This window comes from Electrophorus electricus, chromosome 23 (assembly GCF_013358815.1).
Source record: "Electrophorus electricus isolate fEleEle1 chromosome 23, fEleEle1.pri, whole genome shotgun sequence".
In the NCBI taxonomy this organism is placed as follows: domain Eukaryota; kingdom Metazoa; phylum Chordata; class Actinopteri; order Gymnotiformes; family Gymnotidae; genus Electrophorus; species Electrophorus electricus.
In genome coordinates this window covers 7,940,058-7,964,857 of record NC_049557.1, presented here as the reverse complement: position 1 = coordinate 7,964,857, position 24,800 = coordinate 7,940,058, and the positions used below count along the sequence as shown (strand labels likewise).

The 24,800-nt window shown below is 43.0% G+C and overlaps 2 protein-coding genes across 10 annotated transcripts; both read right to left on the bottom strand.

Annotated features, from left to right (window-relative positions):
- Positions 1–970: 970 nt before the first annotated feature.
- Positions 971–21,332, bottom strand: elk1 (ETS transcription factor ELK1). 9 transcript variants are annotated; one of them, XM_035521864.1, is made up of 10 exons: positions 20,504–21,332; positions 18,068–18,247; positions 14,607–14,815; positions 13,868–14,248; positions 13,588–13,743; positions 12,705–12,965; positions 12,097–12,301; positions 8,768–8,988; positions 7,147–7,248; positions 971–6,442 (listed from the first exon to the last, which is right to left on the bottom strand). In XM_035521864.1, the coding sequence occupies exons 2-10, from the start codon at positions 18,069–18,071 to the stop codon at positions 6,344–6,346; spliced, it is 1,638 nt and encodes a 545-aa protein (XP_035377757.1). In that variant the 5' UTR covers positions 18,072–18,247; positions 20,504–21,332; the 3' UTR covers positions 971–6,343. The 9 variants fall into 9 exon arrangements, with proteins under 9 accessions (XP_035377757.1, XP_035377756.1, XP_035377759.1 ...); XM_035521863.1 differs by lacking the exon at positions 18,068–18,247; XM_035521866.1 differs by lacking the exon at positions 18,068–18,247 and having other exon boundaries at positions 12,118–12,301.
- A 1,914-nt stretch (positions 21,333–23,246) lies between these two features.
- Positions 23,247–24,766, bottom strand: uxt (ubiquitously-expressed, prefoldin-like chaperone). The gene is made up of 6 exons (XM_027023560.2): positions 24,361–24,766; positions 24,198–24,279; positions 23,984–24,051; positions 23,772–23,879; positions 23,615–23,678; positions 23,247–23,496 (listed from the first exon to the last, which is right to left on the bottom strand). The coding sequence occupies exons 1-6, from the start codon at positions 24,441–24,443 to the stop codon at positions 23,434–23,436; spliced, it is 468 nt and encodes a 155-aa protein (XP_026879361.1). The 5' UTR covers positions 24,444–24,766; the 3' UTR covers positions 23,247–23,433.
- Between the last annotated feature and the right edge of the window lie 34 nt (positions 24,767–24,800).

Here is a 24,800-nt window from a genome sequence, read left to right as displayed (position 1 = left end):
GATGCACTTTGTGCTCTGACACCTTTCTATGATAGCCAGCAGTATTTTTGCAGCAATTTGTGTTACTGTAATTCTTATGTTGGATCAGAACAGATGGGATAGTGTTTGTTCCCCACACGCATCAGTGAGTCTTGAGCACTCATGGCCCTGTTACTGGTTCACCAGTTTCCTTTTCTTGGACCACCAGTGGTAGGTGCTAACCGGTACGTAATGGGAACACCCCACAGGACCTGCCAGTATGGAGATGGTCTGATCATCCAGCCAACAATTTGACCTTTGTCAAAGTCAATCAGGCCCTGAAACTTGGCCATTTTTCCTGTTTGAAACACAAACTTTAAAGGACTGACTGGATGCTTGCTGCCTAATAACATCCCCACCCCAACAAGCACTATTGAAACAAAATAATCCGTGTTATTCACTTAACCTGGCAGTGGTTTTAATGTAGCGGTTTTATATTTAATAACTTTAGCACTGGGTATGGGTTACCCCTGTAATGGTAACTCTGGTTTGACAAAAGTTTGGTACTGACATTCGGCATGGTTTTCTTTGTGGACCAAAGTATAAGCAATGTGATTATGCAATAAAGTTCACAAATGAAAAAAAAAAAAAAAAAGTGCCATCACTTAATCCTCTTGGTCAGTTTCGCTCATGTGCAGTTATCTCCCAGGGGGAGGAAGGGGAAGAGTTTATTCAAGATTGGTGGCAATTAAACCAGAAACTAGACAAAAGCATTGCCCTAACCCTGAATTATAGGCGGCTAAATTGCCTTGAAAGTGAAAGATGATGCTGTGGAAACTGGAAAATTAAGAGTATTAACAGAAAAAACAAACATTTCACTGCTTTCATTCATGGCACACAGTTCCAAACGCAGGACTCTTAGCTTGTCAATCAGTTCCAATTAGCAAGGTAAAATGATATTAGCACAGTAGAACAAACAGGATTTCACACAGACAAATGACAATAAAAAAAATCATTTAAAGAACAAAATAGCATTTATTCACTTTTTTATATTAGCTTCATATTTCTTTAGAAAACAGGATTAATATATAGAACATACACACAAACAAAGAAGAATGTGCAGATTAAAAATAATTTTGTCTCTTTTTCCAGTAAATATAGTATTTGGACAGTTCCAAAAAATAAAAGCCCCTCCATCCCTTTTTGTAAATAAACTCCCAGAGAACAGGCGTCATCTGGGAAAGGGCGGTCAGGCTACAGGGATCTGAAACCCATGTCCCATATTCAGGTCAGGGTATACAGAAGATCAGACACATTTTTTCCTTGGTTTGTTTTTTTTTTTTTGTTTTTTTTTTTTTACACAAATATACATGTAGCGCAAGACTTCCAGCACATTACTGAATACTGAACCATACAATAGTAGATTCCATGTAACATTTCAAAAAAAAAATAAAAAATAAAAAAAAAAATCAAGTGAAGAGACACAGTTGACAACAGCACTTTAAACGTTTTAGTAACTTTTAAAAGACACGTTAAAACAAGTCAAAACAAAAACAAACCAAAAAGAGAAAGAAAGAAAAGCTAGTCTTAACAGTTTTGAGCCACCTACGTTATGACTTTAAATACCTCAGGTTTGATTTTGCGTTTGGGTTTTAAAATTCTCTGAGGAGCCAAACCTAAACCAGTTTTCTTCTCATCCAGTAACATCAATAAGCAAAAAAAACCATCTTTCAGCAGGATCTTGGATTCTCACAGCTAATGGCAAAAACCCCCCCCCCAAAAAAACAACAACAACTTTCAATGGTATCATGTGAATCATTGCTGGTAATTTAAAGTGGAAATACGCCACTCTACACATCCATATCACCCGTCCCCGGCCTGCAGGACTGCACCTCTCTCTCTCTCCATGTTCATCTTATTTAAAAATGGCTTTTTTTTGTGTGTGTGTGTGTGTGTGTGTGTGTGTGTGTTAGTTAAATATGTGCCCCCGCTTGCATAAAGGTTGCAATAACTACAACGTTAACCACATGCTGGTAACAACTTACAATTGTTTTTCTTTGCACAGGTAAAACGTGCACATGTACAATTTTTGCACAATTTTGGTTCAGGTAAAATTCAGAAAAGGGAAAGAAAACATTTACAAAAACAACATGTTTTGCTTTAAACATTCTTTCTTTTGAAGATATACAATAGATACCACTGATTGAAATTAGGATACAAAATTCTGTGTTCCTCATAGGAAAAGCTGATTGGATCATGTAAATTGTATGCTAATAATAATAAAGTGCTGATTCAAAAGATTTTATCATATCAGTAAGTGATAAACACTTACTTTCCAAATTTTGGGCATCTAACATTAAGGCCTGTAACAATGAGTACCAAAACAGTCTTCATAAGTTCAAAGAGGTACAGCATTGATTATATTTGTAGTGTCTCCAATCTTGATCATGGAGAGTGTCCTTCCTAAACAGTGTAGCTCTCCACAAACATGCCTAGAAACAGTTGGTTTAGAGCAGTAATTCTCATGCCAATCCTCAGGACTCACCAGCTGGTCTACATTTTTGCTCTCACACAGGTATGCCATTAAGAACCCTCAATACTCAGTGCAGGCATACTGGGAGTTGGGGAAGTGCAAAAATGCCGACCGTGAGGCGGGTCTCCAGGCGTGCAGAGAAACACTGGTTTAGAGGGAGCAGCGGTTTTGTCAGCTTCACATAGTTGAGGTTATAGTCAGTAAGAAACAGCTCTCAGCTTCACACGAGGTCCTCACTTTTAGACAGCGTGGTCTTGGCCCTTTATCAGCTCTGAGATTTGTATAGCTATAGGGGTTAAAAATGATCTACAAAAACCTTGAGATTTCAGAATAACTAGACTTCAGCCACGGAAAACCCAGACGTTTCCTCCTTTTCTAGGAAGTTTCATTCAGCAGATGTTACTGGTATGTCTACAAGGTGAGATTGCAATCAGCAGCAAAACGCATGCTTAAAAAAGTCCCAATATCTGATCGATATCTCGTGTGTTATACAGTGCAGAGCCCCACCCCCCAATCACAAAAACTGGGTAAATATCAATATTGAACTGCATACAGATATACTGTGATAAAAAGTATAATACAAAAGGTATGGCTTTCTTTTCTCCCACATCTTTTATCCCTCGAGCCTTTAGATGAAACACAGTAACAAGCATTTCTTAAAAGCGGGGAAACTGCTAATCTGGGGTCACTGAGCGTGCGCCATGTTGCCGCAGTACTGTGCTGCGCTGATGAGGTCTATTGATGGTGAAAGAGGCGTACCAAGTGCCAGAACAGCAGTCGAGCGTGAGAAAGGGTAAGCTGTTCCCAAGCACTTGCATTACATCACAGAGCTGAGGCAAAAGCATACATCACAGCCAGGCCTTCTGAAGTACAAGCAAGTGCAGAACGAACGTCTTAACTAGGTGGACGAGCAGTGGGACAGCGGGGTGTTGTGACGTGGGGTATTACACGTGCCCCATTTCATCTGTACATTATAGTGTCAAGAAATTATTCACCATTTAAAATCTGACAAAAACAGGGATCACAGTGACTAATCTAATATTGCAGGTCTCATTATTATGAGCCTGAATTACCTATTGTACACCAACCAGAACACCTCGGCATCAAAGCTATACAAAAACAAAAAAGGTGAAATGGCTTGAAATTCATTTTTCAACTTCATAAGCAAGAGCTTAGTCTAGTACAGCTACTGGAAACATGCTATTCTGATCTGACAGCCCAAACAGAGGGAAAAGAGCTGACTTGGTAGGATTAAGACTGATTTTTTTTTTAGGTCAATTTCTTCAGTATTAAAAAAAACAAAACAGTTGCGATAAGTTCCATGGTTTGAGCACTAAAGTTGCCTGCTCTGAAATCCTTGCCTCTAATTCAAGCAAAGCCTAATTATTTACAGATATTTTCCTTTAACTGGCGTGGTTGCAGCAGTGAGGAAAAAAAACCAACATTCAGTCCTAATAGATTGTATGACATCATAATGAAATTTTACTATTGAGGAATCCTCATGTTCCTGAAACGTACAGGTCTTCTTGGCAGACTGTGTAAGAGCAAACTGAGGTGATGTGGAATCCCAGGCAGGAACCTCTGCTTGACGTTTGCACTGTGCTTTAAAAGAGATGACTTCAGTACACACTAGTGCAGCGCGCTGGGTTTTAAAGACTGACATTTCCACCAGAGGAGCACAAAACTCACGAGAGAAGTGACACAATGCCTTAACTGGATCACACTGGCTCATCATTCTACAGTTCCATCAGTAAACACCAGCTTGAGGATCCAGTTCAGTTTTTCAGTTCTCCCTGGACTAACACACATCATTAGTCCAGGAGGTGAAACGGGGTGAGGAGGACTACAGTGTGGCTGGCACGGGGAAATTATGCACAAGTCAACTCACATACGTGCTAACTATTCACTTACACAGAGAAAACAGGCTTTCATGTGTTTGCAGTATATTCATAATGCGTCACGTTGGTAAGTTGCAAAGACCGTAAGGCTGGCTGTTAGAATAAAGAGCTTTTATACAGAAACAAACCAGAATGATATCGCACAGCAGGGCGACACCTGGCAGCACACAGGTTGGGTATCTTGAACCCATCTGTCCAAAATGAGAGCAAAATGAACAACTGAGCTTCACTGTGAGTCCAGATCCAGCCGGGTCCCACTGGTCGCATGGAGCAGTGTTTGGTAGAGCAGTGTTTGAGACATGGGCCCTGGGATTTCCAACAGCAGGCTGGGTTTCCGCAGTGCTGGGTGTTACCACGCCCCAAATAAAGAGTGAATAATGACCATGCCATTGTATATTGATTTTGCTTATCAGTAGAAAAATGCTTGCTTGTACATCTCCACACCAGAATAAGAAAAGTAACGGGTTTGGGCTGAGAATCGTGTTTAGGTTTAAAAATATCCAAATTTCAAATGAATTTGATTAGGCACACATCAGAGAGTAGTAGTGTAGGAACTTACCAAAACTAGTTAATGCAAAATACTATCCACAGAGCATTAACCACTTCACATTCTCATGTTACAACCTGTTCGACTATAAATTAGACTGTCGTCAACTATATATGAGACACAAATATATTCAGAAATAACAAATGCAATGGCATTTTTTTTTATACACTGAATCCATGGATAAGCATTAAGAGTTAAAACTCTGGCAGCTTAATGAGTCTAGTAGCCCTTTACGTGACAAATAGACAGAAAGAATCAGACAAAGAGAAACAGAGCGAGAGAGAGAGAGAGAGAGAGAGAGAGAGAGAGTGCGAGAGAAAAATGCTGCAGCACATACAAAGATGCTCAGTGGATTCCACACAAACCACTGGTCTTTGGTCTCCTCTGGTGTTTTCTTACCAATAAAAACAATGAACAAAGGACAAAAACATTACAGAAACATACAAAAGTCTCCTCACTGATGTGGCTTGGTTTCTTTCAGGAGGGTGCTGTCCAAGGACAGACAAGAAAAAAGCCACTCTCCAACCCAGAGTGGGAGCAGAGTGTCTGTCCACGGGGAAGGTCCGGTGGGGAAGGAATGATGTTGGAACAAAAACTGCTAACACCAAGATGTTCTTCATCTTGGCCGAGCTGAGCATTAACTGATCATCCATCTCTTCCTGCGCTTTCTTCCATATTCCCATGGATGGCACTGTCATTCCTCTGGAATTACATGCCTCTTTAGCACAATAGATTCTATGTAGTTATCCAACGACAAAGTCCAGGATTTTCAAAATATCTGGTTTGTTTTTAATCTGTTTTTTTTTGTTGTTCTTGTTTAAAAAACAACAACAAACATACATGTTGCTTTGCAAGTTCATAGGAGCAAGAAGTGAGTCGTTGCTGCCATCTATCTGTCATCCATCATAATTCATCTTTATATCGTTAACAAAATAAGAAATGAATTCCAAAAAAGTCATATATTGTTTGGTGCATGGTGCCAATAAACCCTGCGATCAAATGACAGGTGATAAAAGGAGAGATATGAGTTCAATACCGAAAACCTTTAGAGGACTCCTTAAAATTGGAAAGAGAAATGCACCAAAATATCTACATTTTTCGGACAACAAAAATAAATAATGTTAATGAGGATTTTTTTTTTAAAAAAGAAAAGAAATTAAATCTTGAGACTTTCGTCTATGAATTGTCACTCTTGAGTTCCAGGCCCAAGCAGAGGCTTCTGTGTCAGCCAATCATAAGGCCAGACTCAGCATGTGCTCCTCCAGTGCCACAATCACTGGGACAGAAGGTCCACTGAACACCAATCAGAGCTTGTTATAGCAAATGCTGTCTAGTCATTACCTGTCATCTCATTGGCTGAGCAGCAAGTCAGTCACTATGCAGACAAGTGAGGGATCCACTCACAGTCTAAGGTTTTTGTGGGCCGGGTGACAAGACAACAGGAGTGGACAGGCCATCCACGCTCAAGGCTGGGATGTGGATCTGATTGCTTCCATTGGAGGGGAACTATTAGAATGACAAGAACAAATGAGCAAGAATGTCAGGAGTTACATCATTTCAAAGCACAGGTTTCAAATCTAATATTCCCTCTCAATTTATCATAGACATATAAATGATTTATACATCATGTAGACAGATAGATAGAGTCTCAAAAAGACAATTTTGACTATTACTCCAAATAAATAAATAAATAAATAAATAGGTCATCTATGGGTATTCTTAACATCTATACCAACCCCGTAATCTTCAGTGCAGAATTAATTCTATACATGTTTCAGTACCATTTCAGTACCAATCCAGCAGAGGGGGCAATATCCTTCGCTATTGGTACTTCCCAGTAAAGCTTATCTTGGTCACGTGACCCACATACTAAATACACAATCTTCCTAAAAATCTTAAAAAACTAAGCTTGCACTTCTGCTCTTTCTTAAACAGTCAGGACCGGAGTAGCATCTAAAATAGGACCGTCTAAAACAGCGATCAAACCTCTACTCCACTGATGAAACCACAGAGAATCTAGATGCCCACACTGTCCTCAAAGAACAGCTGATTTGCAGGTTGAGCAGAGGCTCACGGGTGATTGGTGGGGGAGTCGGTGTGTCATGTGGCTCTTCTCCATGGCGATGGAGTGGTACGCTGAGAGGCAGCAGATGGTTGGACGTGGCCTTGCTGTGAAGCTGGAAGCGGCGTGAGCGGGACGGAAGTCTCACCTGGAAGGAGAGCTTGGCCGGACTGCGAGGGGCGATGGGACTGAGCGTGCTCCAGAAGTGGATGGTGGAGGGGAGGGGACTCGGCGTGAGCAAGACAGGAGTCTGAGAGAGAGGCAAAAGAGAATAAAAGGTAATATGAGGAAGACGGAGAGAAAATGGAGAACAAAAGAGCAGAAAATGTGAACAGAGGATGACAACAAAGCATGAGAGAGAGAGAGAGAGAGAGAGAGAGAGAGAGAGTAAAATAAAGAGAGAGAGAGAGAGAGAGAGACAAACAGGAAAATAAGGCCAAAACCTTTTAAGATCGTCATCTTATTTCATGCCTTTGTTCTGTGATACCTCATAATAACAAGCAATGGAATATCTTTGACATCGAGTCAGATGAGGACTCTAAACAGAACCGACACACTGATCGAAAGCGCAAAGGTGAGCAGAGTCAGCATATCGAAAAAGAAACATTTCACAAAATACCACAGCTCTCAAACACACACAAGCCACAGTCATCTGTGGGCATCCAAGTATAGAGTGAGCCTTGTTTAATAAATCAACCTACTTGAGATCACATACAGCCAAATATAAACCCAGACGGGGTCCCTCACTAAACAGGCTTTGTCGAAGAGGGCTTCCACAGATGGCTTGATCTGGGTTCAGAAAACCAGCATTTTTAGTTCACCTAATTTAAAAGCCCACTCAAACAATTTTTATGCATGTGTGTCTCTCCCCCAAAAGAAGGCTCTTCACACAGAGAAAAGGTGCTGTATTTCGTGAATAATCGCGTGTCACGTCAACACTACCCCCGCTGCTCACTTCGTGGGACTACCTCGTGGGCGGTTACTGGGACTGGGAATTCGTATGTCACAGAACTAGAAAAGACCTCACTGCAGACGCGCACAGCTAAAAATACGCCCCTCAGCTACCCGAGAGCTCTTCTGCTAGGAGCGCCGCACAAAACAGCGGACACCCTCGCAAAAGCGAAGAATTCTGGCGTGAAGCGGCCCAAAACACCAAGATCGCCGCATTTCAAATGTTGGTCATCAACAGCGTGTCACAACCTGAGCAACAAAAGTAAATAAACTTCATTTCAAATCTGCTTTAATATCTAAACTCTGACATGTCTATTTTCCCTTTGAATCTATTTCATTTTTTTCCCCATTCTAAACCTGTACACTGAGTGTTTCGAGAAAGTGGTTGTGAGGGTACGCATATCATATCTTCATGAGGGTACTCTGCTGCTATGCTGTGGATACTGACACGTGAGTGACACCGATTGATCTTGCTCGAAAATACCTGACCTATACTTTAATCTTCACCCAGGAAACCCCCTCCCCCACCCACCCACCCACCCGTGTGGTTCAGAGCAGGTTCAGTTCACAGCTACGTGCATGTGGGCGGTGCTTGCTGCCGTCAGAGATCTGACGGGAAATAAGGCTTCAGATGTCTCTCTCTAAACAAAATTCCAATTTTATCGCCGTGTTCTGCTACTGACATGTGCTCTGTACTTCCCTTTAACTCACATGCGAGTATGTCACATATCCATGCATTTAGACCTGTTCTGTCGGGTCGGGGTGTGTGTGTGTGTGTGTGTGTGTGTGTGTGTGTGGGGGGGGGGGTGGTCACTCACCAGGGCGTGCGAGGTGATGACGGTGGGAGTGAGAGTATTGGTGCTGGATCCTGGAGCCAGCAGGCTGTTGACCGCCGCGTTGACCTTATCCAGTGAGAGACCCGGGGGCAGCTGAGTGGGTGAGGAAGGCAGCTCCAGCACCCGAGGCTTTTTGGATTTGGGCGGCAGGACCTCCTGGGAAGAGGCAGGCTGAGACGCAGCAGGCGGGCTCAGCTCTTCTGCTGGGTCACAATAAACAAGGATTTTGTTGAGTTTTTTTTTTTTTTTTTTACGCTCCAAAAACACTTCAGAAACGCTTCAGAGGCACTTTTCAGCGCTCACTTTCTCAAGAGCACCAGAACACAAAGACTGGCAAACAGCCTCTGGCTCGCCATCTATATGTTCATGTTACCCAGCGAACACTTTGTATTCTTTTGCATGGTTTGACTGACTGTAGTGTTATTTAATGCTGGTAGCAGTGCTGTGGTGCATTCAAGGGGTACACCAATAACAATTACTGCTGCTATATATAGTCCTGTTCCATTCCAAACATCACATCACCATTACAGTCACCACGCCACAGTCTACCTGAGTGTGATTGCTTAAAAGCACTTAGAATGGTTTCCCCCAATCACACTTCCTTGTCGGTTTGTGTGCTTGTCACTGTAAAGCCAGCCCCCCCCCCCCGTTCTCAATTGGGCATGTGAGCCCGCCTGGGCTGTCAGTGAGGTAAGCAGGCCTGTATGATACAAACCCAGAACGGCGTGCCGAAATACCATTAATATAGAGCCCTGTTCTGTGCGTGCTAGATACACTAACAGAATCAGAGAGGCAGCAGCACAGGCTGGCAGCACTGAAGGGCAGCAGTTACAGGTTGCCAGTCATTTTCCTATATGGAAAACGCTATATGGCCAATTTATTAGAGACGCTCATCTAGTAGTACACTGGACCTCCTTTGGCCTACAGAACGGCAGTAATTCATCGTCGCGTAGATTCCACTTGGTGTCAAAACTGTTCTGCAGGAATCTTGGCCCATGCAGACAGGACAGCTTCTTGCACTTGCCGAAAATTAGATGGAGGTACTGTATTACTGCATTAATGCAGCCTGTATTACCTTGTTGCAGAGATGCGCAATAGAATTAAAGATCTGGGGACTGCAGAGGCCAATAGGAAGCCATGAAAACTTGCAGTCATGTTCCTGGAACCAATCCAAGGCTGAACAACCCTTGTGGCATGGTGCACTGTCCTGCTACGAGTGTTCTCCTGCCATGAAGGGGTGAACTTGGTGGCCACAGTGCTTAGACAAGCCCTACCGCCCAAATGTTCATCCACCGGACCCAGGGTGTGCCAAGAAAATATTGCCCACACCATTACTCAGTTGACACCTGATAGGAAGGGCTCACTGATTCATGCTGCTTGTGCCAAATTCTGACCCTCGTATCAACATGGTGCAACAAAAATCTGGATTCATCTGACTAGGTGGTGTTTTTCCACTGTTTAGTGATTCAATTTTTGTACTTTTTTGCCCACTGGAGTCTTGCTTTTCTTTTTCCCCCTCAGACAGCAATGCCACTCACACTGTCAGTCCATTTTTCTAGCTCATGCACGCTAAAGAACCTCGAGTTGGGCAATCGGATACGTTAGCACCAGCATTGTATATTGCTTGGTTGTGCACCCCCTGTCCGTCAGAACGATTCTAGACTTTCTCCTCTGTGCCCTTTTGTCGAGGAGCTGTTTATGTCCACAGGATCCCCTTTGGTTGGAGGTGTTTGCGCCACCACACCATTCTCAGTGAACTCTCGACACCGCTGCACGAGAGAACCCCACAAGGTTGGCGGTTTTACTAGTCCTGGCTAGTCTAGCAACGATGACCACGCGTTGTTCGAGGTTGCTCAGATCGCTTGGTCTTCTAATGTGATCTCACACTGAAACTGACCCACAGAAAATCTGCTCACCTGATTATATGGGCAGGTTTCTCTAATAAAGTGGCTATTCAGTACGTGTGTGTGTGTGTGTGTGTGTGTGTGTATAAACTATCCAGCAGATATCATCTATCTTTTTTTTTTTTTTTTTTTTTTTTATATAAACAGGTCATTCATGGAAGAGACTCCTAGTAATATTACAAAACAATGCCGTCAATTAAGTTTTGAATACATAGAAATGACTGAAAATGGACTGGCAGCCTACAGGTACAGATATAATGTATGTGTATCCATATACTCTCACCTAGATAAGATATCAAAGTGCTGTTCTCTTTAAACGTTAGTTAGGCCCTGTCTGATTAAGCTCGCCACCACACTCAATGGCTTAATTATCACCATCACTAAAATGTCTACACTGTTGGCATTGCCTCAATTAGGCCAAGATGGTCAGAATGAGAGAAAGAAAGCAACCAAAAATCATTTAAAACAAAAGGCAGTAAGACTTCAATTAGCACAGAATCTAAAAAGTAATTTACATTAGGAGCACAGACTAATTTACATCATTGCTGGCAAACGTGTTGTATATTAGCCATGTTCTGCGTTTAGTCTCTTCCTGATCTGAGGTGCTTCTCGTGTGCTTTCAGCTGCTTTTTACTGAAATAAAGACTTGTTTCTTCCATCGACTTGTAGAAACACATACTTCACAGTTCCATCTTACAGCAGTACATTTAGAGAGAACAAGAATTTACATTTACAGCGGACGCTCTTGTCCAGAGCGACTTACAGAAAAGCTTTGTAGTCAGTATCAATTACATATCCTCATGAGAGCATAGATAGGTCAGTGTCAAGAATACCATCAGCCTAAAGCCCTGGCATGTGTGGTGTGGAAAAGAACACAGTAAACTAAGTGCATATTTAAGTGCGTAGTGCTCACATGAAGAGACAAGTCTTCAGGCTCCATTTAAAAACAGCCAATGTCCCAGCTGTATAGCCAGGCAGAGTCCTATATAGTCCCATATCTATATCTAGATCTGTGGCCATGCACAGTTTGGCCATCTAGCTCTTTATGAGTGTTCTCTTTCTGAGCACAGGGCTGCTGTTGGCTTGCTGTTTCTGGGTGGCAGACCACTCTCAACCCAGCAGCGACACAGGCAGGTGCGAAAACCCCAGCAACTCTGCGGTGTCTCGTACATTTGCATGGCAGGAACAGGATGTGCGGGTAGATATAGCTCTCTCTGTCCACGTCCATATCTCCTTCCTTTTCCCCCCTACTCGGTAGGCTCTGTGCGCATAGTAGCAGTTCTTTTTATGGGTGAAAAAAATTTCTAACAACAATATATCACTAAAAGTCCAAAGCAGAGAGAATTCTGCCAGTTAGGAAAGGCACCCTGCCTGGGCAGGCTCCAGACAGGTGAGAGAGTGACGTACCGGCCACTGTCCGCAACATACCAGGCGGCTCGGGTTTGTCTCTCAGCTCTCCCTCGATCACTGGCTGGGCCACGGGCGCTGTGCAGGGTGCGGGGGGGCTGTCCACGGACCCCGGAGCGTCCGGAGTGTCTGGCGCGACCGGAGCATCCGCGGCGTCGAGAATGGCCGAAGCATCCGGAACCGCTGGCGCAGACGCAGGCAGGGTCTAGAGCAGACATGAAGGAGCATGACATATGGAGTCCCAACATTCTACTGAAATCCTTTTAAATCAGCGAGGGTCCTGTGTGTCACACGAAGAAAAGAAGACATGGGACAATGAGTAAATAAAACCTTTTGTTTTTTTTGCTTTCGCTTTCCTCTGTGACACAGACCATTACAAACGGCGGGTCTTTCAAGATCAGAGCCGTTACATGAACAGCTTTATGCTTTTGAATCCAGAATTGGTTCTGTGGAAGGGGGGGTTGGTTCTTAATCATCAGCCTCTCTCACACATGCTATTCAATGGCTTCACTCCATCTGTTCACTCGTGTGCCATTTCAGCTGGACAAACCTTTTGTGTTTGTGCAGTGAACAGCGTCGTCACGCCTGCAGCAAATCTTGGTTCTCACCTCCGCATCGGTTTTCACATCTAGGTCCACGATATCCAGCAGACCCTCTCCAGGGGGGAGGCCGGGCTCTTTGGAGCCCGCTACAGACGGGGGCTTTAGGACCACGAACACGGAGTGGCCCTGCGGAGGGCTGACTACGCAGTCTGCAGTGGCCACTGAGGTCAGCGGGATAAGCGGGGTGAGTGAGCTGGGGTCAGAGACACTGGTCAGGTAGATCTGTGGGGGATCAGTCAGGCCCTGGCTCCTCTGCACCTGAGCGCCCTGCGAAAGCACACAGGGTATGTCAAACCACAGTGCCACAGAGCAAGGGGGCTTGTCTAGGCTGACTTTATCCATCCATAACGTTACACCCCATCCATCACTCCATCAGGATGTAACAAAACGAAAGATCAGAATTCATACTTTTGGTAGTCTGATCAATATAATGGCCCATATTATAACAGTCATTTTACATAAGAGCTTTTTGGACTCTATCAGGTCCAGAGCGAGCAGAGCACGGTGATGACACAAAAGTCACAGCATTCATTTGCTGGTACAATGCTGTGCTAAGCTGAGAATCACAATGAAAGTAAACGAGGCCTAATGGGATCTGTTTTAATAGTACAGTAGGATTCTTTTCAGCAAATGCATTTTCCCATGGTTAAGTAACCCACCTTGCCCCAATTCCCCCCCTCCCCACCCGCCCACTCCGCAACAACAGAGAAGCAGAGCGCAGAAAATCCTGCTACCAGGATACCTTTTAATGGAGGTGATCGGTGGTCAGTGAATGTACTGCTAGTCCCAGCCAAGTGACCGGAGAAAGTTAGCAAATGTATCATTGTAAACATAAAGGACTCATATCAAAGGCTGTGGGTCAAAGCGAGGATTGTGGCCAGATCCTCACCGTGGGGGTGGTAGCTGAGCCAGAGGGCATCTGGGGACTGAGGGCAGGCGTAGCACAGGGCGAGGGGTGGGTCACGATCACCTGCAGGTTACTGCTGTCCACTGTGGATGGGGTCTGCATTGCTCCCTGCTGCCCTTCCATCTGACTCAGCCGCATCTAAGGCAAGCACACGCACGCACGCACGCACGTACAGGCACACGTGCCCGCGTGATTCACACAGGCTGGCGTGAACAGAAACTCGGCAAGAACGGCAAAAGCAAAGCACGTCCGGAGGAAGTACCTCGAGCGAGGGTCGGTCGAGGCCGGCCGGCCTGGGCGTGCTGTCCGGGGGCGGCTCTACTTTGACGGGCTTGGGCGAGCTCTTGCAGGGCATCTGCAGGGACTGGATGGTGAAGGTGGAGTAGAGGCCGGATTTCATGTAGTCGTTGCGGGAGCTGCGCTGCACGGAGCCGGGAGACGAGCGCTGCGTCTGCAGGCTCTTCGACAGGCAGGCCGCACCCCTGCCCCCTACAGGCTTGGGCTGGATGGATACGTCCGCCTTCTCCCCGCTGCTGGACCTATGCCCCTCCTCGGGCCCTCGCATGCCGTCAGCCGAGTTGGGGTCAGGAAAGGTCACAAACTTGTAGACGAACTTCTGACCACTCACCTTCTTTATTATGTTCTGTTTGAATTACAGTACAACAGACGATATCAAACTACTCATAGCGATTACAACACTTCCCTCTCAGAATTACCTTACAGCTGTGGGCCTGCACACTGAGGGCCAGCACACTTGTTTCTTGGCTACAGACTAAGTGATATCATTACACTAAAAATTCCATCCCTCTGAAGGCAATGTCTCATTTTCAGATATCGCTCCTTCCCTCTCTCTCTCTCTCTCTCTCTCTCTCTCTCTCTCTCACACAAAACTCCAGACCTCATCCTAACTTAAAAAGGGGGATTCGAAAGGAGAAGCCCACTGCCACCACAAAGTGGCCAGGTCTGGCCACACATGAGGTCAGCTCTGCCTGCACAATCACCTTGTCATAGTAGTAACGCAGAGCTCGGCTCAGCTTGTCATAGTTCATGTTTGTTTTGTTTTTTCGGAGGCCCCACAGGCGGGCCACCTCCTCGGCATCCAGGAGCTTGAACTCGCCGTCGCCCGATGTCCAGGAGATCAGGTGCCGGTGACTCTGGTCATCCAGCAGGTGCAGCAGGAACTGCCACAGGGTGATGGACGGGTCCATGGCTACAAAACCACACAGAGCGTCAACACCAATGCAAACAAGACCACAAGTGTTAGGAAAGGTTACCTGAAGCCATAAAAAAGGGGCAAAGAATTTTAAAATTTTTTACAAATCTACAGTCAGACAAATAAATAAAATGTTATGTTGTTAGTTTGTTCTTTTCAGTACAGCAGGTCTCAACTTGCAGTCTAGTGAAGAAGACTAAAAGGGAAAAGAACTGAATGGAACTTCACAGTTATGCCAAGGCAGGGAAATAATCTTTGCCAGCCGTGACCTAATCATTTAACTGAGCACAATACCCAAAAATAAAAGAGGCATGGTCTGAGAGGTCTGCCACTTCCTGCACTACAGATCACATGTTTGCATACAAATATTCCATACCAATATTGAACCACTTTACCTGAACATTTTCAGGAACTACCTTACATACAACTCTGCACAAAGATGCAAAGTGAATCTGCCCAGAGTAGGAAAAAAACATTTCATATCCCGGTTTAACTCCTCCTGTACAGGCAAAGAGACTGACCCTAAGGAGGGGTGCAGTACCTCCTCATGTTGGAGATAAAGGATTGACGAAGCCTGGGTGTGTTTTGATCTCATGCCACTGTGACTGGACCCGTGTTATATAGCAAATATAGACATGACTAATCTTTGATAATGATATGAAGATCAGGATTCTCACAGTGGTCATTTGTAAGTCTGTACCATAGAATGTACACATGAATGGTTTGCACATACAATTGTGGGAAAAAGCTTGATAATCTGTTTAAATGATCTGGATTTCCATATGAAAAGCTCTTCTAGTGTATGTGATAATACTAAATAACACACCATTTTACATTGTCATATTTAACTGCATGAGAACTTTAAACAAGGAAAGTAACTGTCTAAAAAGTATGTTAACCTCTGTGCTAATGGCCCGGAGAAAAATGAGTAATTGGAGTCAGGTGTAGCAATCAATTCATGCGTGGGTCTGAAGACCTCCGAAAGAAGGCTCTTAAGACTGGGAAAAGGTCACAAAAGGATTTCTAAAGATCCTGGCCTGCTTCAATCCCACAGGCAGCCAGACAGATTTCCTGTTCTCTCGAGGTGTGGGCGACCTACAAGGTTCTCAGCAAGGCCATGCTGCAGAAGACACAACAAGCAGCAAAGAACCACAGAGTGACAGCGAAACATCTGCAAGCACCTCATTCATTGGACAATGTCTGTTTTAATGCAGTTCTAGTGTAAGAAAAACACTAAACAAGTGCGCTGTTCATGGGAGGGATCTGTTTGCTGCCCGTCTCTAGTTCTGGAGGTTCTGCATCATTACTAGAAAAGCCAAACCTTTTGGTCAATTTGCACACATTTCATATTTGGACAAAAAAAAAAACATACACAACACACCAAAACCTCACCTAACTCTGAACAGAAGGGGGCCTTTCGTCTCTCTGAATCTACATGGTCTCCAAGCACTAAAGGTCCAGTGAATTCAGAGTTGTCAGGCAATTCTAGAGGAGAAAAACCAGGGCATGGTGTGGAGTTAAACTCAGCTGAGGGGGGCTGAGGTTTATGCCGCATAACAACGATTCAGAGCAAAGCAGCAAACGAACGGAGTGGTCATATAGAACGGCCAAAAGGACTCGGCCTAGGTTATTTATGCATGACATCTCAAATCTCCAGTGAATGTTCACACAAATGTAAGACTGTGAGCTCAGAGTATATCTGACTGTGCTCATGTCCCTACTGCTTGACTGCCATACCAAACACCCACTTATTAAAAGCACTGTATTTTTTTTTGCATTCCTTTAATTAGAATGAATCATTAGGAAAGACTGAAAGTGAAAGTCCATGACGTGCTTTTTTTCAATAAAACTATTGAATTGTTAAGAAAAAAGTCAAAGCTATTAGTCTTGGGCATGGTAACAGGAATGGAATGTACCGTGGTAGAGAGAAGCAGTGGGTAGTAAAATCTAGTGGCAGTACACAAACTAGAAAAACACCTTTCAGTTCAGCAGTGAACAGTGTCACCATGCACTGACCTCCTATTGAGATGTCACAGCTCACGTGACCAGCGGCAAGCCACGCAACTCTGCAGAAGGCCACGCATGAGATAAGGGTGTTAAAATGCAGAGCTGCATATGAAAGGCTTCACCATTAAGGGGCAATAAACATTTGGGAGGCGAAATAACCTGCTTCAAGGCCACAGTCGTCAGCATGGTGAAATGTGTGCATCTTTTTCAGCAGATCTTTAATGTGGGATCAGAACGTGGTATAATCAGCCAGCATTTAACCCTAGTTTTATTTGTGGTGATGAAAGACCGATGCACTGTGGGAAACTAAATTCAGTTTATAACCAATTTGCCAGTGATGACTTTGGGCACTACTCTCGCCAAGCGTCGGGGAAAAGAAATGGCAGGAAAGAACACAGTAGGAGACTGAGAGACGTGGACGTGTGAGAATGCAAATTAACCTTATTACCATTTCCCCCCACCAATTACGTAACGCCTATGAAACACCTTAGAAACTATCACCATGGTAAAAGCATTTAAGCAACAGTTACTAGGGAATGGATACTGTTTTCAACCCCCTCTTAAATCTCCTGAAGTGCGCCAGCAAGAGTTAAATGGCTGACAGGCAACACGGTTAGTGGAACTGGTGCAATTTACACACTGCATACAAATAGTAATTAGTCAATTACTTCTTTAAAATGCACCGAATGCCAAAGTCGGTTTGGCAATGAGCTCAGCAGAAATGTCTTAAAATCTGCTTCAAGTGCGTTGACAAGTGCGAAGGTAAATTATGGTGCAAATACTACAACTGACACACGACTTCTTGTACATTTTCTTCTTGGGGCCGCTCTTGAAGAAACTATGTTATTGCAGTGCACAGACCTTCACTAATGGTTGTGTTTTACCTGCAATTAATACTCTGGCATGCTGTATTACTTGTATGTGTAACTAAGTGTTAAGACATCTACCTATGGCTAGATAACAAGCAAACAAAATAAACCCATAAATGACATTAAGAATTACATTAAGAATTAAAGTATTTATTGCCCTACATTTTGAATATTAACTTTCTTTTTGCATCACCTGCATCTGGAGACTACTAAGATTAGCTTTTCATTAGAATTTGTACTTGTAAATTATTAAAGAGCTATGGAACAGACACACTCTCTCTCTCTGCACTTACAGAACATAACAGAGCACCACATTACAGGGATAGCGTATTATTTTCACACAAAGACTTAGTCTTTTTATTTTTTAACTTACACATCTCATTCTTTATTAAAATTGGATTGTATCCCTTTGGTCCGTCCCTATTTTCCCACTGTCTGCTTGCCAGGCTGGAAGCCACAAGAAGCCACTGCGACAGTAGGAAAACTGGTGTGCTTGGAGCAGAGTGCTAGCCCGCCCCCGCCCCAATCACTCAGAAGCCATGAACAATACGTCCTACAGAATGAAACAAAAATAAAGAACTGGAGTAAGAGTAAAGTAGTATTTAAAAATGTAATAGCATACACATTTATTTTCACGGCTTATTTTGGCGACACTGAAAAGACACTTAATTATGATACTAAGATATCTTATTGAACCTTGAATTTGTGAATTGTTATATCCCCAAGTACAGCTGGTTTGAGGTTGCAGAAACTCAACCTGACACTAGTTCAGTGACTTCATGACCTGGTTGTACTATTAGGCCTATTTGATTGAGGTAAAATGACATGCTCTTATAACAACATAACTCAGTGCCAATGATGATAACAGTAATAATAGATGATGACAGTAATGATGAGAATCAGTGATAATCGGACCTGCAATCCCTCACCCAGTGGCAGATCCACATTTAAAAATAACAGTATGATACGGGACTCGTGATACAATTCAGTGCAATTCTGATTTTTTTACTTAGATTCCTGTTATGGGTGAGCATGGTTTCTGTGCTATTAATGACTAATGACCAAGACTGGACTGGCTCACCCTCACTGTCTAGCTCACAGCTGCCTGGGTACAATGTGCATGCAGAATGCAGACAAACATGGGCTAGACAAAGAGAGAAGGCCAACAGAGATTCGTTTGCACATGTCAGGCCTGATTGCCTAAGGAGGATGAGGGGTGGGCTGTGATCTTTAATAGCCAATTATCTTTGGTCCTCCAGTGCAAAGGCCTGAGATGATACATTGGGTGAGCGAGCCAGACCCAACAAAGCTTAGACACGTGCATTATTAATATCATCGCAAAATCAGCGACTGCGTTTACTCATCTAAGCAGTTTCAGTCCTTCATTGTTTTAAAGCCTCTGGGGTGCAAAAAAAAAATTGCCTGCTAGTTGTAGCATGCTGAATCTTTAAAGGCGCTTTAACAGCATAGATCCACCCGAACCACAACCAATGGCACTTGTCTTTGCTGAAATTTCACAGGGGTTATTGATTGCTGGCTTCTTTTAATTTTTATATTGAATTTTGACAAGTATGACAGATGTGGTAAGATAAGACATTTACACAATACGACAAAAATAATAGTCAACAACTCCACCCAAATGAGTACAAATGATTTAGTGCGATTGTCTATCCTATAAACCTACATAAAAATACCTGCTTACTATACCTTTAAATTACAAAGGCATATTCCACAGAGACATAAAGCTAATTTGCATAGAGCTACAGATCAAAGATTCTGAAGAGTGCTCACAATAATTAGTATCAACATCATATCTGTCCTTAAGGCCTTCGTGTCTCTTTGGATCGGCTGCAATCAGAAGTTAATACTTGAAGCAACACTCGTTGAATATTCATAGAGCAAGTGAGAGAGAACTTCAACGTAAGGCTTTAAACGCTGACACAGGAATAACAGCACTGCAGCGTTAGTGGGAGCCAGTGCAGGCTGTTACTGGGAAGCAATGTGCACCCATCAATTACACAATATACCCAGACTGGACAACCACTCGGGGAGGTGCGCATGTCGGCACAGTTGTTTGCGGCTGCTTAACTGGACACTTGTATGCACTTTTACTGACCATTTAGCTAGCGATTTAAAACTCATGCACTACTAGAGTTCTCATCTTTGGAAATGAGCAGTGAAACGTAATAAAGGTACATGAGCGCTGACGCTTACTGTAAGTCGTACGGAAACATCGTTATAGGACGCAGGCTGTAACCCACATGTTGAACAGTTAATGCAGAGCCAAACGGAATAAACAACAAAAGTATAGAATGAAAATGAATAAATTCTATATTTTGGTCGTTGGCGACGCAGAGGGGCAGTTAAAAATGTTGATTTAAATTCAAAGGAGTGCGGATAACACAAACTACTACTGCATTTGGGATGCAAAACATGCATAAAATCCGACATCCAGATGCAATGTGGCCAGCGCAGGAGGAAGGACGGCACATAGCCAGCTAGTTGACAAGCCTCCAACAGGTACACAAACGAGCAAGCAGTGCAAGAAAACCAACCGCGAAGAACATAGGCTGTGCGTAGACTGTAGCTCTACTACTGTACAGTAGAGCTAACTCAGTAAGCAACATTCATTTCACTTACTCCACATCAGTCATCCAAGCCGCTAACGTGCAAGAAACCATCACCAACAATTCTGCGATGCGCAAGGTGTGAAACTCAGCCCTTCCTAAACCACAGTGTGACTCGTTAGTAAACGTTACTCGTTTAGGACAGGTAAGTGCGGAGCGCTCCAGACGGAAGAACAACTCACCACTTATCAGGGGGTTGGAATCCATGTCTCGCAATCTTTATTCTACAAGTAAGTGAAACCGCGTCCACATAGCTGTGTCCGAAAGACGTCAAAAGTCGGGTCCCTTGGTGAATGAGCGCAGGCAGCAGCAACACAGGCGGACACGCTTCTGTCTCACGGTTATGTAACAGGGCTCTAACGATAACACACGCGTCCCTGCCTCCATATTAGCTGGCTGGCTGACATAGCCTGCGATGGAGCTGGCGGCCAGGCGGTCCTCCGGCTGCTGCAACGGCGTTAGCCGGCTGGCTACCTGCTAACGCGCCGACCGCTGCCTTGCAAAAGTAAAGACTCTTTCTTGGCAAAAAAAAAGGAAACGAACTGCGAAACAATCCGGTTTATTTTTCGAGACAGGAGAGCTATATTTAAAAAAAAAACCGAACGAGAAGAGCAGCCTTCGCTGTATGGTTGGTGGCTAGAAAACCAAGTTTAATTCGCTAAAAACGAGCCCTTGTCTGAAGGTTTCCCCACACACACATACATACATACATACATACATACATACACACACATATACACACACGCACACACACACACTCGCGTTGCTGCTCGTTTATTCATTGGAGGCAAGGCTGAACCCGGGCGAAATTCGGAGTTGATCCAGGTCCAGAGTACAAAAAGTCCCCTCGTTTCCAACCATATCCGCGAAGTAGCACGACTGACTGTGGGATCATAATCCCGAGGTCAGTGAAGAAGTGCGTGTACCGTCTGAAGTCTTGACAACAAACCGCTCTAAAAAGCTTCGCTTTCTCTACGCTTCCTGTTTCCACAAACGTCTTCAATACTTTGGTATTTCATTCCCCCCCCCCCCGAGCCCGAGCGTCATCACACACATGACGCCGGAAAAAAATCTACAGCAGAGCGAATTAAGCAACGCGAAAGGTCAAACGCAACGCGATGCAGCCACACGGCGTGAAACGCAGACCATGGGGCAGGTACAGCTAATGAGGATTACAAAAGATTTGCAAGACAGTCGGCACACGCAGTTCTGCGTTATTTCGCGCATTGTGCACGCCAACGGCGATCCACAGGTAGTCGCACTATCCACGTGATATCCTAAAAATGAGAACCGAACAGCGCCAAAAGTTATTTGACAAAGCATACGTGCCCGACCCTAGTGCTGCTGCTGGGATGGCGAGGGGAAAACTTTTTTTTTTCTTTTAAGTATGCATTTATTTATTTATACCAAACCAGTCATCATTCCACAACTTTGATGTGGCTCGAGAAAACAAATTTCATCTATGTGGAAATCTCAGCTAAATCTTCATAGAGTAGGAAACGTTCACTAACACTGAAATGTGTTAATTTCCATCAATACGTTTCGTTTTCGTTTACATTCCAGTTCTAATGATCACAAAACAAACCACACCATATTAAATGAGTGATGCGCTTGGTTGTACCATGTGTCCATTTGTGGCAGTGCGTCTTTGTACAAAGAAAAATACGTCTATTTCAGGAAGCAGGTCTTACACTACTGCCACAATTCAACATCCAGTTTCCATGGCAACTCCTTCCTAGTGTGACAGAGTATCCGTCAGGGCAGTGCTGAAGGAACTGAGGTATAGCCACTAATCTTATCAAGCACCAAATCAAAAGTTCACTTAATTGTCAATTATGTTATCAATTACCATCTGTAATTCTTAACATAAAACTTTTGCTTCACTATATAAACCATTTTTGCTTGTTTCAAGCAATGTTTAAGAAAATGATTGGACAAATAAAAAAAACCAAGACATTTCAATGTTCATCCAAGCACCATCATCAGTTGTAAAAGGTGACAGCAAGTAACTATGGCAAAAATATACACAAAGAAATCACACCGAACTGCACATAATATGAGATTTTCAAATCAACTTGTTTTTTCATACTTCTACACCAGTTTCAGGCTATGTTTGCTAAATTGCTTTGCAATATTTATGTAAGTTCATACAGGCTTAATACAACCTTGAATAAAGTCATTGGACAATTAAAAACATTTGTCAATTGATATAATTAAACATTCTTTCAGACATTGTACTGCCTGGGTCTTACAAAATGAATGTGATTATTGCTGCACATTACAGAAGAGTAAACTACGAGGTTACAGTAAATTTGAATCTTAGGGTTCAATGCTCAAATGTGTCCACTGAATTAATACAGCATAAAAGACTAGAAATATTTACCTGGATAGACTGAATTTAGAGAAGTAAAACTCTTGAACATAACTGTGCAGATTGCACTAGACTAAATGTTTTATTGCTTTAAACAAAACAGCAAAAGACTCAAAAGCTACTGGTGAATGATTGTATAATATTTCGAATTGTGTGTTTATGCTGGAGTTGATTCCCTTGCATCAGCATGGAAGAGTTATCGAAAATGACTATGTCCACTTTTCTGGGACTTCATTCTTCATTTAAATGTGAACAGCATCAGTTCTGATACGTGCATCAACCAGAACAAAGTTTGATTAACCCTCTGCAATTGTTCTAACTGAAACCAAAGAAATAAAGAACAGCTATTGAAGAAAAGCACATAACACAGTGATAAAATGTCAACACTACTGGAATTGGTCTGCCGAGTGAAACCTATGAGTGCCAAAGATGGACTACATCAGAAGACCAAATCATCAGTGAGGAGGCATGAGTCACCTTTGCAAGCAGAAATTAGTCATTGTCATAGGCATTAGCCTTCACAGTCCCAACAAAAAAGAGATTATAGAACTTATTTATTCAAAAGATGATGCACTTTATTGAACATATTTTGCAGCTCAACAGTATAACCTGTTAGGAAACCAAGTCCCACTGAACTACACAATGGTTACGGTATATAAAATTAAGACCCAACTCAAATCATACATTACGTCTCAAAAATATAACTGTCTGCCAGGGATGCAGCCCTGAATCAAATCTGTACTAAAACACCTCTCTTCTTTGTGTTTCAGGAAGATCTTTCAGACCCTGTAGTTCCCTTAAACCCTGTGAGGGGAAAAACAATACATTCATTGCTGGAGATGTTTCATTTGCTGAGTCTGTTTATATCAGTCAACAAAGAAAAAGAATGTGACTTCATCCAAACTCAAGTAAAAATGTCTACCTCCAAAACCATGCGAATGTTTGCTTTGATCTTTGCTGCATCTTTAGAAAGAACCTCACTATATCTGGAATATCCAAATAAGAACATCTCAGATGGACAGAGAAAAAAAACTGATTCATCAAAACATTAATCACAACTATTTTGAATAATCTCTTACTCTGTAAGCTGGCTGGTCTTCTTCTCTATGAATGTCAGTGCTTCAGAATGTGTGAGTTCAACAAAAAATCCATATCCAACTGCAACAAAGATTTTGGACGCATCAGGTCTGAAATGAAATGAATTTAAAAATAAATGACAACTAGAAATCAGTCTGACATCAAAATATAAAAACAAAAAACATAATATCATATGAAAGAAAACTCCACGTACACATGAGCTTGAATATAGAAATTACAGCCAAGATCAACATCCGTCTTTAGTTCTTTGCTACCTGCTTCCTGAAAGGAGTAAAGGATAAACAGTCAACTCTGAAAACTGAAAAACTTTTCACAAGCCATTAAGTCACACATTATTCGATCTGATTTTGGCCAGGTTCTGGTACTGTTGGTGGGGTAAGGTTAGAGGCAACATGAGAGTCATTTACCTGAATACTTTTAATTGTATTCTTCAGTTGAAGGTATTGTGCAATTTTTTCATACACACCATCTCTTTGCTCCAGAACCGTCCTAGTAATAGATGAACACGTCAAATAAAGACTGAGGTCAAAAATGCTGATTTTAATTGTAACGTTGTCACTGTATACTTACTGTAGATCACGCTTCAACACGTCATCGAGAAAGGTTTCATATTGCAGTACCTTTGCATCAATTGAAGGCTTGCCAGACGTCATTGTGTAAAACAATAACAATCTTAATACACATTCATGAACTTTAACTAACTCTGATCACAGACCATACCAAAGTATGTACTCCACAATCGTCCTTCGCATCAATGTTAGACTTTCATTTGGTTTGCTAGTTTACCAAAACACCTAGTCATCTAGTAGCTAACACAGCCATAGAAGCTAGCTAGCTAGCAAGATTTCATTTTGGTATGCTTAATGCTGTTAGAGCAGCGATATTTCTAATTCAGATAGTACATAAATTAATTCAACGTTTCCATTGCAAAAACCCTAACCATCTGAGACTATCTCGGGTGCTCATCAACTTGCTAACAAGATATAGGAAGTGACGTTGCCCAGCAGGTG

Excerpts from the sequence above, each read along its gene's own strand:
- elk1 (XM_035521859.1), bottom strand. The coding sequence starts at position 16,373 with ATGCGGCATAAACCTCAGCCCCCCTCAGCTGAGTTTAACTCCACACCA. Across the intron at positions 14,249-14,606 it reads TGCGTTACTACTATGACAAG|AACATAATAAAGAAGGTGAG; the intron begins GTGATTGTGCAG and ends TAATTCAAACAG. Across the intron at positions 13,744-13,867 it reads TCGACCGACCCTCGCTCGAG|ATGCGGCTGAGTCAGATGGA; the intron begins GTACTTCCTCCG and ends TGCTTGCCTTAG.
- uxt (XM_027023560.2), bottom strand. The coding sequence starts at position 24,443 with ATGACGTCTGGCAAGCCTTCAATTGATGCAAAGGTACTGCAATATGAA. Across the intron at positions 24,280-24,360 it reads GTGTTGAAGCGTGATCTACA|GACGGTTCTGGAGCAAAGAG; the intron begins GTAAGTATACAG and ends ATCTATTACTAG. Across the intron at positions 23,679-23,771 it reads AAGACCAGCCAGCTTACAGA|ATATAGTGAGGTTCTTTCTA; the intron begins GTAAGAGATTAT and ends TGGATATTCCAG.